At 58.4% G+C, this 13,204-nt stretch overlaps 1 protein-coding gene across 3 annotated transcripts in view; it reads left to right on the top strand.

Moving 5' to 3' along the window:
* The window catches only part of SHANK1 (SH3 and multiple ankyrin repeat domains 1), a 46,063-nt gene that overhangs the window by 21,496 nt on the left and 11,363 nt on the right, over nt 1-13,204 (top strand). For 2 of the 3 annotated variants that reach the window (XM_045856459.1, XM_045856457.1), the window contains 7 exons: nt 5,239-5,321; nt 5,531-5,655; nt 6,171-6,306; nt 6,581-6,661; nt 7,205-7,228; nt 7,378-7,446; nt 7,827-7,945. In XM_045856459.1, coding sequence (XP_045712415.1) covers nt 5,239-5,321; nt 5,531-5,655; nt 6,171-6,306; nt 6,581-6,661; nt 7,205-7,228; nt 7,378-7,446; nt 7,827-7,945 — 637 coding nt within the window. The remainder of the gene's footprint in view (nt 1-5,238; nt 5,322-5,530; nt 5,656-6,170; nt 6,307-6,580; nt 6,662-7,204; nt 7,229-7,377; nt 7,447-7,826; nt 7,946-13,204) is intronic. The other variant, XM_045856458.1, reaches the window with a different exon arrangement.

Below are 13,204 nucleotides of genomic sequence, written 5' to 3'. Positions count from 1 at the left end.
TGGGCCGCGCTTCCTCAGTACCCCTCCCAGCCCGGGAATCTGTCCTCCACCCCCTCACAGGCCCTTCCAGGCCCCCCTCAGCTCTTCCTCCAAAATCTTCTCTTCTGCGAGGCCCACCAACGCACCCCGCGTTGGGGTTTGGAGCCCATTTGCCCTCCCTGCCGCCCTGAGCGCCCCCACCCTGGGGAGCCCTCCCCTTGGGGAGCCACCGTGGCTGTCCCTCAGGCGCCTACACCCCAGGCCTCGGTCCCACTGATCCCCGCATCCCCACACCCCTTCGAGGAGTCGGCGGGTCCCCCCATTCATACCCCTCTCTCCCATTCACAGTCTGCCCCCCCACCATCACACACGCATCCCGCCCAGCCTCCTCTCCCCTCCACTTTTTCCGCTGCGTGTCACTGAGCGGCTGTGCGTGTGTCAGTGTGGCTGTGTCAGTGTGCGTGCGTGTGTGTGACTGCCTGCAGCTGTGTATGCGAGAGAGGGAGAGACGGAGCAAGAGAGAGGGATGGGGAGAGGGTGGGCTCCCAGCCCACCCCCCAGCTGTGTCCATCTGTGTGTCTCTGTGACAGCGTCTGTCTCTGTGTGTGACTTGGACCATCGAGAGGCTGTCTGGGGACTCTGTGTGTGTGTGTGTGTGTGTGTGTGTGTGTGTGTGTCTGTCCCAGGCACTGCGGCTGTTTCCCCACACCCACCCTCCCAGGCCAGGCCTGTCCCCTCCCCCACAGCCCCCCCCCCGCCAGTCCCTCTGTGTGTCTCTGCCCCGTGTGCTCCTCTCCCTGCCCCCAGGGGTCTGTGCCTGTGAGGGGCACGTGTGCCGAGCCATGGCTGAGCTTCTGCATGGGGAGCTGCATCTGCTGTGTGTACCACTTCTCAGCATGGGAGGGGGCCGGCTTCCCTGTATGGGGGCCTCTGTGCCAGCCATGGAGCTGCCCGCGGAGATGGGTACACGGGGAGGGGCCGAGTCCCGGAGGGGGTGCCATGTGCAGCCGCAGGCTCCAGGCTGTGGGAGCCTGGGCGTGTGAGAGGACCTTCAGGGTGGGGGTGGGGGGAGTGGACGCTGCTGCAGTCTCCGCGTGTGGGATCCAGGGAACAAGGGCCGGCCTGGGGCGCGTATTGTGTGTGCTCCTGCAGGGCAGGTAGTCAGCAGCCCAGCGGTGCCATTCCCATGGTGAATGGGGTGCTGCTGCGTGGGTAGCAAGGCTGGAGCAGGGGGTGGGGTTAGAGGGTCTGGGGGAGGGTGTCGGGATGGGAACGGAACGGGAAAGAGTGGGGCACACCGAAGTAGAGGCACCAGAGCAGGGAGGGTGCAGGGAGTGTGCGGAGCAATGGGGTAAGGAGGGCATGCAGGGAAAGCAAGGGAGATTGCGGGGGTGGGGGGGACAGGCAGTGTAGACAGAAAGTGCAGGAAATGCACAGGAAATGCAGCTGCAAGTAACAGGAGGTGGAAAGGTGTGCAATGGAGTGAGCTGAGGGTGCAGAGGAGGAGGCTTCCACAGATAGTGGGGCGGGGGGGAACCAGGGAGTCTGAGAGGAGCCCAGGGTGGCCTAGGGGAACACAGTGGGATTCGTGCAGAGGTGTGGGCAGGGGGGGAGTGGGTGGGATGAAGGCCAGGAAGGGCGCCAGGGGCCTGAGAGGAAGGAGAGGTCACAGGAAGAGACTTTGGGAAGGGGGGTGGGAGTGTGCCTGCAAGAGCAACATGGGAGGCAGAGGGGTGGCCCCATGGGTGTGATGAGGGCCTTGGGAAGTGAGGGCCAATGGTGGTCAGGGCAAGGAAAGCTTCCAGGAGGCATGGAGGAGACACGGAGGAGCTGGGAGCAAGGTACAGAGAGGGGAAGGGGACCCACTGGCGTGAGGGGAAGGGAGCATGCAGTCGCAGAAAGCTGTGGGGGCCAGAGTGCGGTTGGAAGTTCAAGGGTGATGTCGTGGGATGAGGGAGACACCAGTCGAGCTGGAGACTGGGCGAGAAAGTCGCAGGAGTGAGGAGAGGGAGGAACACATACATGTCGGGGATGCTCGAGAGAGAAGGGAAGTGGGGTGCTGTGATGATTTGGGGTGTTTGGACATTGTTGGGGTACATGGGTTGACAGTGAAGGATTCCACTGTTGGCTTTGACACTATTCTAGCCGGTGTGGTTTTGAGCAGGTTATCTCTCTGTGCCTCAGTTTCTTCATCCATAAAATGGGAAGAGTGGGCTGCCAGCCCCGAACCGCCCCTCCCCCCGGGGCTGTTTCTTGAGGACTAAAGGAATAAATGTAAAATGCTTGGGACCCCTGGCCGGCCTTTGGCTGTGGTTCAGTGCATGTTTCCCATTGTTGTCATGCAGTCGGCATAGCCGGGGACGGGCTTTGGGCGCCAGAGGGGCACTCGCGGCGGTGGACTTGGGGCAGGTGTGCCTGAGGTGTTTGTGGTGAGGTGCAGGGACAGGTGAGGTGGTGGACATGTGCCTGAGGTGTGTGTTTGGGTGCCGTGGAGGCCTCAGGGTGTCGCCACTGCAGTTGCCCAGGTGTTTCCCTGGGGGCTGTCGGAGAGCGTTGTTCACCCTGCGACCTCAGGCACATTGCCCTCCCCCCCGTCTGCACCTCTGTTTCCCGACTTGTGAAGTGGGAGCAGTCCGTACTCACGCCTCCCTCAGACAGAGGCTGGGAGTTATTTAGCTGGGAGGGTTTCAAGTACTGCCTCGCACATAGCGAGTGCTGCTTCTCGGCTTGTGATGGCTATGGGCGTTTCTTGAATTATGTTGGAGGACTGGGGTGTTTGGGGAAGGTTCATGTATGGAGTGTCAGGATAACGTGGGGCACAAAGAAGAGATTCCAGGGCCGGGGGAAGGCGTGGGGACACTAGGGGTTTGTGGCATGTACGAAAGAGGGTGAACTGGCTGTAGATGAGGAATTAAGGAGAGCTGAAGGGTACTGCCGGCCCCTTGGGACGCCCTAGAGGCCTGGAAAGGATATGGGGTAGCAAGGACAGGAGGAACTTGTCTGGGTGTGCGGTGGGGACAAAGGTGGGGCCCAGTGCATGGTCGAGAGCTGGCAGCCCTGACCTCCCAACCAGTTTCTGCTGGCCCTGTCCACTCACTGTTCCAGCCTTCTGGGCCTCCCTCCCCCCCCAACCCATTCTCTCCCCTCCCTCACTCCTTTCAACCCCTCCCTCCTCCTCTTCCCCCACCCGCTCCACTCAGCTGCAAAGGTAGCTGATCCCTGGGCTGAGTATAAAGGAAGACGAAACAGGTATGGTGTGCTCACGTTTGTGGGACTGTGGTGAACCTTGAGCAAGGGCAGTCGCAGGGGAGAGTCTCTGTGTACACACGTGTACACATGTGTGCTGTTGAGCCCCAGACTTACAACAAGGGGGGCTGTGGGGCCAGGGATGGCGCGCCTGCGCAGGAGCAGAACGCTGCCGCTAGGGTCTGCCGGATGTATGGATTTAACCGTGGAAGTCGTGGGGTGTCATGGGCGTGTACAGGGTGCCTGTGTGGCTGGGCAGGGGTGGTTGCCGGAACACAGCGTGTACTGGGACGTGTTCAGGGGGCGGGCATGCTGCGGGAATATACTGAGATCAGAGTGAGGGGGAGTCATCATTGCAGCATACTGGGACGTGTGGGGCTGTGACTGAAATATACTGGAGTATTCGTGGAGGGCTGTTTTGCCAAATCTGTGGGGGTAGGTAATTGGAGTGCGTGAGGAGCAGGCATGCTATTATTGGCGTGTGTTGGGGCCGGTGGAGGTAAGAGGAATATGTCGAGGGGGTCTGCATGTGCGCTGGATGGGCCTCAGACATAATAACTGCAGGGTGAGGGGGCGCAGCCAGCCATGGGCTGTGCTTACCTTGGAGTTCTCGCGTGTTCTGAAGGGGGTGGGGTTGGAGTCCAGCTATGCCTGTCGTGTACTGGGGTGCCTGCAGTGGAAAAGGTGTGTGATGTTGAGGTACACGGCAGTGACGTCGAGGTTTGGGGGCCGCATCTGAGCGAGCCCAGGTGGGTATGGAGATGCACGGAACACAGCTGAGCGTTTCCTGGGTGTGGGAGCAGACCTCTGTGGCCTTACTGAGAACCATCCCCACAGTCACTGGCACTTTGAGTTTTACTAGAATCTGCCCACTGAATGAGGAGATACATTTGAGATATACCAGGGAATATAGGAGTCAGCGTTGTCCTCCAGAACTTTCCTCAGCGATGAAAGGTTGTGTGTCTGCACTGTCCAGTGTGGTACCCACGAGCCTCGCATGGCTACTGGGCACTTTGAAGTGTAGCTAGTGAGACTGAGGGGCTGAATTTTTTCAATTTCGTTATTTTTTAAGATTTTATTTATTTTTAGAGAGGGGAAGGGAGGGATAAAAAGAGGGATAGAAACATCAAGGTGTGGTTGCCTCTCATGCGCCCCCTACTGGGGACCTGGCGCGCAACCCAGGCATGTGCCCTGACTGGGAATCGAACCAGCGACTCTTTGGTTTGCAGGCCCACGCCCAGTCTACTGAGCCACACCAGCCAGGGCTCGATTTAATTTTTAATTAATTAGTGTATAAATAGCCACATGCAGCTAGTGGCCACCATATTGGGCAGTGCCGAATAAGCAATGTTACAATATGCTTGGGGACCTGGGGAGGTATTGCTGTAGTGTATATATAGTCAGAGTCAGGAGGGGTATCAGCAAAGCACACGCGTGCTCTTGACTTCAAAACTCGACCGGAGACCGAGAAGGACTTCTCTCGAGCACATGTGATGTGCTGGGCGCTGTGCTGAATACTATCTGCACTTTGCTGCCACAGCAACCTGTCACGGGGAGCCTACTATTATAGATGAGGAAACTGAGACCCAAAAGGTTAAAGCTGCGGGCGGGCTCAAGGTCGCAGACCAGAAGTGGCGAGCAGGGGCTTGAGCCAGGCCAGGCTGTCTGGTGATCCGGCGGTGTGCCTGCCCGTCCCTTCATCCACGCCTGCTGCACAGTGGGCTGGGTCGCTGCCTGCTGAATGGATGGGTGGATGGATGCTCGGATGGATGAATGAGGAAAGAGTGAGTGGGAGAGCAGGCGCTCCGAGCTCTGCGGGGGAGGCCTGTCAGAGGTGCCGCCAGCAGACGCTCACTCCCGGAGTGGGAGAGGGAGATCCTCGGTGCCGTGAATGGTCCAGGAGCAGGGGCGCGGGCTGCCCATGGGGCCTGGCTCCGAGTCTCAGAGTCTCATGATCCCTTCTCCACCCGCTCCACCCCCACCCCTCCCTTCCCTCCCCGCCCCCCCCCCCAGCGATTACATCATTAAGGAGAAGACAGTTCTGCTGCAGAAGAAGGACAGTGAGGGGTTTGGGTTCGTGCTCCGGGGGGCCAAGGGTGAGTGTCGGCCGGGAGGGGATGGAAGAGTGGCTCTCCGACCCAGGGGGATGGACAGGGAAGGGGACCTTGGCCCACCTACCACCCCAACCCCAGGGTGCTGGTCCCTCAGCTACGGTGAGGCCTCCGTGACTTGGGTCTGAGCCCCATCCCCTGCTCGGCCTCTCCACCCCCTCCCCTCCGACCCCGCCGGCTCCTCCCATCTGCAGCGCAGACCCCCATCGAGGAGTTCACCCCCACCCCGGCCTTCCCGGCGCTGCAGTATCTGGAGTCGGTGGACGAGGGTGGCGTGGCATGGCGTGCGGGACTGCGCATGGGCGACTTCCTCATCGAGGTGAGTCTCACTGCCGCCAGGCTCCAGGCGCCTCTCCCAGCCCCAGCCGCCAGCCCACCTGCCACAGGCGCCCCTCTCTTCCCTGGGCCCCTGGTGACAAATACAAAGGCTCCTTGTGACCCACACCAGGGTCTGGCTGCCCCAGCACAGATCCTCCTTCGGCCCCAGGCCTCCCAGCCTCTGCTTTCTTCGTGGATTTAATCCCTAGGCCTTTCTGAAGTGTCTCAAAACACGACAGAGCTGTCCCCTGACAGGTGCACGTTCTCTCTCTCTCTGTTTCTCTCTCTCTCTCTCTGTCTCTCTCTGCAAGGGGGACACAGAGGGAGAGAGGGGGTGAGCAGGGTGGGCCCAGCCCCTGCCACAGCCCTGAGGCCTGGAGAGCTACAGGAACCGAGAGTTGGAGCCTTGAGAAGGAAGACAGACGGGTGGGGAGGGGCTGAGGGCAGGAGGGACTCTGAAGCGGGAAGCACCCCTCCCCCCCTCCTGGGTGTGACTAAGGCGTGTCTGTGCCACAGGTGAATGGTCAGAACGTGGTGAAGGTTGGCCACCGGCAGGTGGTGAACATGATCCGCCAAGGCGGCAACACGCTGATGGTCAAGGTGGTGATGGTCACCAGGCACCCGGACATGGATGAGGCAGTCCATAAGAAAGGTGATCCCCCCTACCGTTTGTCCAGGCCTGGCGTGCCACCACTGCCACCAGACTGAGACCCTCGGGAGCGTCCCACCACCCCACCGCTGGCCTTCCCTTCCTCGAGGTTGCTTGTCTGGGGCCCTTCTGGGGAGAAACGGAGGCAGGGAGAGCCCATCATGCTGGTGGCGGCTGTTTTCTGAGCTCTGGAAGCACTGTGGTGGTGTTGGAGGGGGGTCTCGGGGCTCTCCCCCCTGCGGTACTGATGCCTGACCCCCCACCATCCCCTCTTCAGCACCCCAGCAGGCTAAGCGGCTCCCACCCCCAGCCATCTCCCTGCGTTCCAAGTCCATGACCTCAGAGCTGGAGGAGATGGGTGAGCCTGTGGGGCTGCTGGGGCCCAGGTGCTGAGAGGGGAAGGGGCAGAGGGGGCGGCACCACCCTCGGGCTTATTAGTGTCGTTAGTGACCAGGGGTCCTTGTCCTCCTCCTGTCCCCAGTCCGTGGGCCAGACGGTCTCTGGCCTGCCTGTGTGTGGCTGGGAAGGGGCGTCTGTCTGAAAGTCGAGACTTGCCTCTGTCCTCTTGTATTTGTTTCGTTGTTGGCGTCTCTCTGGGTCTGTGTCCCTTTCTGAGGGTCTGTTTCCTTTCTAGCCCCTCTCTACCTATCCCGCCCCTTCTTCATCACCCCCCACCAGTTGCCCCCACCCCCACTAACAGAAAGGAAGGCCAGCCCCCTCGCTCCAGACCGAGCGGACCTGGGGGGTCCGGCGTCGGGCATCGGCCCACAGGGGCGGGTCAGGCAGCCGGCAGTCCCCACCCCGGGGGCCCTGCGGGAGGTGGGCGTTCCAGACAGGGGGCCCCTCGCCTCCCCCTGAAGTCCTAACTCTTGGCTCCTCTGCTGCCTCTCCCCCGGGCTAGTCTCCCCCTGGAAGAAGAAGAGTGGTGAGTGGGCACAGGACTGGCGGGAGGGCCCCCGTCCCGACCCCGCCGGCGGACTCGCCCCTCCCCGCCCCGGCCCCTCACTGCCCCACTCGCGCTGCACACGCCCGATGGCCACGCCCCCGGGCTACAGCGGCCTCCTTTGCCCACAGAGTACGAGCAGCAGCCGGCACCAGTGCCCAGCATGGAGAAAAAGCGGACTGTGTATCAGATGGCGCTCAGTAAGATGGACCACCCCTGCAGTCTCCCCCGGGCAGCCCTGGGCCCCTGACCCGGCGCACTGGGCGGTGCCATCCACTCTGTCCCTCTTCCTGCCGCTGACCACCCTCATACCCGGCCCCGCCCCAGCCCTCAGGCCTGAGTTCCCACTTCCCATGATGGCTGTCCTGTTCCGCCCCCCACCCTGCCCATCGCTGGGTCCTGCCTACTGGGCTGGATGCTGCATCTCCAGCAGGGCTGCCTGTCCACCCCCCGGGGTGGAGACAAGGGTGTCCTTTCCTGGTTCTCACAAGCTGCTGTGCGGGCTCCCAGCATCTCTGTCTCTGAGGCCAAAGCAACCTTCCTTGCGCTGTGTCTCCACCCCTCTTCTGCCTCCCCCTAGACAAACTGGATGAAATTCTGGCCGCAGCTCAGCAGACCATCAGCGCGAGCGAGAGTCCCGGGCCCGGTGGCCTCGCGTCCCTGGGCAAACACCGGCCCAAGGGTTTCTTTGCCACTGAGGTAGGCGGCCTGGGCGGGGGACTGGGGTCTTAGGGGATGGAAACTCGAGGGGTGCACACAGTGAGCTGGAGCCTCCATACCGTTGCTTGCAAATACTCCCTGAGCTCCTGTATTTAACGCCAGTCCTGCAGGTACCCCTCTTGCTGGGGTCCACTTCTTTCTCCCCACTCTAGGGCCTCCTTTCCTCTCTGCCCCTCCTCTTCTTCCTCGTTCTCACCACCTCCCCAGACCCACCTCTCTCTCTCTCTCTCTCTCTCTCTCTCTCTCGTTCCCCACTCCACTCTCCATTCCTGCACCTCACGCTTGCTCCCTCTCTGTCCATGTCTGTCCCACCGCGAAGGTCCCAGGGACGGTAAGCCAGTGTCACGACGGAGATCCCTGGCATGGGCCCAGCAAATACTAATGACTACTCAACAAGTGGTAGTTACTGCAATATTAATCATGATCTCTGTCTGGGCCCTGCCTGCTTTACCCTACGACAGAGCCGACTATAAGTGTTGATAGTATTTTAGACAGTGCGTTTCACGCGAGTCACGTCATTCATGCCTTAGCATCACCCTGTGAGGTACGCATGGTAGCCCACTCACAGAGGAGAAACAGGCTCAGAGAATGAGCCAGGATTTCAACCCGAGAAGTCAGGCCGCTGGATCCACAGTCCAGCCTCAGCCGTGGTCCTTCTGGTGGGGCCCTGCTGGCCCCTCTCTGGCTGTTGTCCCCATTGATCTGTGTCCCTTCATTGGGACACCCCCTCCCCCAGCTCTGCCCTCCACCCTCCAGTGGTCACACTCGGCTCCGCCTCTCTCTGAGCACTTCCTTCTTCTCTACACAGGCCCTGCTCTCTGACCTTGGCCTCTGAACCCCTCCTCACACAGCCCATCCCCTCCATCTGGTGGCCAAGGGACCATTTACTCTAAAACTAGGTTCTTGGGCTCCTGGGGGTGGGGGCCGTGGACCTCTTTGATGGGCCAGCATAGTGCTGAGAATTATGCTTATAGAGGCTTACAGTAAAATACCTAAGCTAGTCCTGGCTGGTGTAGCTCAGTGGATTGAGTGCGGGCTGCAAACCAAAGGGTCACCGGTTCGATTCCCAGTCAGGGCACATGCTTGAGTTGCGGGCCAGGTCCCCAGTGGGAGCCATGTGAGAGGCAACCACACATTGATGTTTCTCTCCCTCTCTTTGAAAATAAATAAATAAAATCTTCAAAAAAGAAAAGGAAGAAAGAAAATTAAAAAAAAAAAACCTAAGCTAACAAAATGAGCCAATTACATTGAATACAGTTATCAAAAATTTTTTAAAAAGCAAATGTATGATACAGGAATGCCAATTCCCATTCGTCACATTAGCCAGCAGGAGCTGGTGGTGGATCTTAACGACTCTAATTTCCAAGACAGAAGGAGCATAAAATACTATTTTGAGCAATTGCAAGCACGGCAATGAGATATGGAAATATCTGTGACTTCTGTCGGGGATGTAGTTGCAGGTCTTGCCGACACCACCATGGTGTGTGACCTACATTTTTAATTGAGGAAATGTTGCATTTTAGTTGTAGGGTAGTGGAAATAAAGATGTAATTTCTCTCCCGTCCAAGTGCATAGCCTACTCTGGAGAATCTGGTACTTTTACAAGAACCAAACGCAGGTGGGACGTTTTGTACCCAGACTTCGAGAACTTTCGTTCATTTTTAGAGGTGGAGGGTCCTCAGTCCCTTCTCAGGGCTTGGCAGAGTGCCCTGCATGCAGTAGATTCTCACTCCACACCTGCCCTTGGTTGCTCAAGGAATTGGAGGTCTTTGGAGCTCTAAGGGTCATCTTCTGTGCCTACCTGTCCACCAAGGTCTGGGTAAGAATCACCACATGGGTGATTCACATAGAGCCAGGCAGACCTGCTCCCAAATCCCGACTTCTTTTAGCTTTCTTGGACCATGCTACTTAATTTCTCTGCACCTCAGTTTCCTGTTCTGTAAAATGGGACAAACACCGGTCCTGCTGGTTCTTCCAAAGAATAAATGAGATCACTTGCTAAGTACAGCAAGTTCCTGACAGATGGTGAGCACCCTTGGCCGCAAAATAACAGACTGGAGACCCCATCGTGACTCTTGCACCCCAGGGACCCTAGCTGGCTCAGTGTGGAGTCTCCTATAACAGATTAGAGCATTTCTTCAGTGACTGTCTGGAGGCCCCATGAAGTGCCAGGCAGCCAGGGTGTCAGCCCCTCTCTGCATAAAAAGATCCCAGCTCTCACAGAATTCGCCCTCTGAGCTCCAAAGACACCCCTGGCTGGGCCCAAACACTGCCCAACAATAAAAGCAGCTGCCTGCCTGCCCCCATACCCCATGAGGTCTTCCTTGAGGCCTCCCTTCCCTCAGGGTGCAGTGGTCATTTCCCCCACGGGACCTCCCCTTTTCTTCTCTCCCCACTCTTGGGGCCTATCTCTGCGCCTTCCGCAAGCCCTCCCTCTGCTGTTGGGGCTCTGTCTTTCCCTTCCCACGTGGCAGCCTGTCCCGATCTTCCTCACCCTGCACCACTGCAGGGGCCCCTTCCTGACATTTCTGCGTGTCCTCTCTGCAGCCTCTCTCTCGGTGTGTGGCCTTGTCCTCTGTGTCCCCATTTCCCATCTGTTTCGGTTTCCATCCCCTCTTCAGTCTCCCTCTCGCACCCCTCTGCCCTAGACCAGAGGGGGCAAGCGAGTGGGCAGGATGGGGACCCAGTGCAGCCCCGAGGCCTCTCTTATCAGATGTGCCCAGCAGTGAGCTAGAGCAGAATATCGTACAAGACGCCACTGGTCTAAACTTAAGAACTGGGAGGTTTCGGCCCTCCCTAAAAGACACAACTCTGCATAAAACCTGTGGGGCCAGGGAAGACCCCCTCGGACCAACGGTGGGGGCACAGACCCCTGGCCAGTCCACTGTGGGTCAGGGCGCTTCTTGGGTTCTGTCTCCTCCCGGGCTTTGCTGTCCAACCATCTGGCCTCCCCTCTGTGTGGCTTTGGTTTCTGGAAGAATGTCTCTGCTACCTGGTCACTGATCCCGGCCCCGCATGCCAGGGGGTCCCTTGCCCATCCTCTCTCCCCCACCACCCTGTCTTTGTGCCGGTGCGGCTTTCAGCCTTTCTCTGGACTCGGTTTCTCCCTCCGATTATTTTTATCACAGCTTCCTGGTTGCACTCTCCTTCTCTGTCTCACCCCAGGGAGAGCTTCAGCCCTCTCCGTTGCAGGGTCTCTCAGGGCCGACTTTCCCGCCTCACCGCATCCCTCTTCCTTCCCATTGCTGTTTCATTTCCTCTCCTGTCCCTCAATCTGTCTCTCCTCCCTCTGGACCTGAATCTCTGTCTCATTTCTCCCTCATCTCTCTCTTTCTCCCATCTCCCTTTTTGTCTATGTCTGTCTCTCCATCTGTCTCCCATTCCTTTCTCTCTCCCTGGACCCCTTTCGGGGGCTGTCTCCGTGGTGTGAATTTCCCAGCCCATGGTCAGCTTCCAGCCGGTGTTCAGCGCCAGGGCTCGTATTCTGTCAGTGCGGCACCAGACCCACAGACTGCCCAAGAGGTGGCACAGCGGGAGGCTGGACCTCTGGACCACTCGCTGGGGAGGAGTCTGCCTGGCAGCTGGTGACGTCAGGTGCACCTGGTGCCCCGATTGGCAGCCTGGTAGGCACGGGAGCAGGTGCTACATGTTTGTTGATGGTCAGCCTGTCCCACCTTGAGTCAATCCGCTCCTCAGGTGGTCAGTTCACTTCCTCAGAATCACTTATGGATCCTCTGTTAGTCTGACATCTCTTCTGCCACTCTGACGCCTTATGACATCAAGCTAACCCATTAGTTGATCCTCCCTTCCAATTCGATGTGTCCCTCTGTCCGTCTGTAAATCTCTTGCCCCTCTCTCCACTCTGCGCCTTCTTCCATTAGGGGCGCTCTTCCCCCCTCACTGGGACTCCTCCTCTATCTCTCTGACCCTTCTCCTGTCCCTTGGAGCCCTCCCTTGACACTCAGACCCCCCACCCCTCCGCAGGGCCCTTAGCAGATGCATCCCTCACCTTCCTTCCCTCTTCCCAGCCACCCCTTGCCCTTCCTTCCCAGGGTGGGATGGACTGTACTCCGTGTCCTCCCAGCCTGCTTCTGCCCCTCAGTGGTCCCTGCATCCTTTCTGACAGGTCACAGCCCTTTTCTCTGCCCTTCGTGACCCTTCTTCTTCCCTCTTACTTACCTTAAGCATTTTCTAGTCACTCCAGGATGCTTTCTACAAGAGCTGTGTAACCTCCTCTTACTGGCTGACCTAGGGCACAACCCTTCTCTGATGCCCAGCCTCTTTCACTGTCACTGGAGTGGGTGTAACCAACCCTAACTCACAAGTCTGAGGATTCAGTGAGGACTTCTATGTAAACTAGCTGGTGAAGGGGCTTGCAGGGAAGTGGCTCCCTTCACTTTCCTTCCCTCCCTCTCCCCCCACCCGCCCTCTCTCTCTCCCTCTCCCCCCCTCTGCATCACCACCCAATCTCCCCTCTTTTATGGGGTTCGGCTCCCTGATACCTCACAGGTCATCATGAGCTTCAGGACAGGATGGAAAACCAAGCAGGATGTTCAGCTGGGGCTTAGGGAGAAATGGCTTAAAGAGGACATGTGAGAAAGGCATGCAGCAAAGTCCAGAAGAGTTGGGAGGCTGAGAATTCTGCTCAGGGAAGATCAGAATGGGGGAGACCAGCCGAAATGGGCATGTCTTCAGGAGACGCCTTTTCGGGGCCAACGGGCTGCTGGTTCACGGGGATGTTCAGATGAACAGGACTGGGGGTTTGCCTTCAGAGTGCTCCCCCCTATCTCATCGTGAGCTTGTGTCACTCCCAATCAGTCCTTCATTCTACAAACATTTATTGATCGCCTGCTGTGTGCTGGGCTGCTGGGGTGCTCACCTGCTGCTGGGCTCTGAGGGCGTAGGAGTAAACCCATCCATCAAAGTCACTTCCCTTAGAATATTAACATTCCTGGGGCATTGTGTAGAATGGGGTACCTCTGTATATAAGAGAAACCTCCAAATAGCAATGTCTGACATTGGCTCTTTCTGAGTTTCTCTTTATGAAGATTTATTTCTTTTTAGAGAGAGAAGGGAAGGAAGAGAGGGAGAGAAACATCAATGTGTGGTTGCCTCTCGAGCGCCCCCTACTGGGGAACCTGATCTGTCCAGCAACCCAGGCATGTGCCCTGAATGGGAATCCAACCTGGGATTCTTTGCTTCCCAGGCCAGCTCTCAATCCACTGAGCCACATCAGCC

The sequence above is a fragment of the Phyllostomus hastatus genome, unplaced genomic scaffold (assembly GCF_019186645.2).
Source record: "Phyllostomus hastatus isolate PE091 unplaced genomic scaffold, TTU_PhHast_1.1 phas_scaffold_1224, whole genome shotgun sequence".
Lineage (NCBI taxonomy): Eukaryota > Metazoa > Chordata > Mammalia > Chiroptera > Phyllostomidae > Phyllostomus > Phyllostomus hastatus.
Note: the sequence above shows the minus strand (reverse complement) of the source record. Positions and strands in the feature narration are given on the sequence as shown.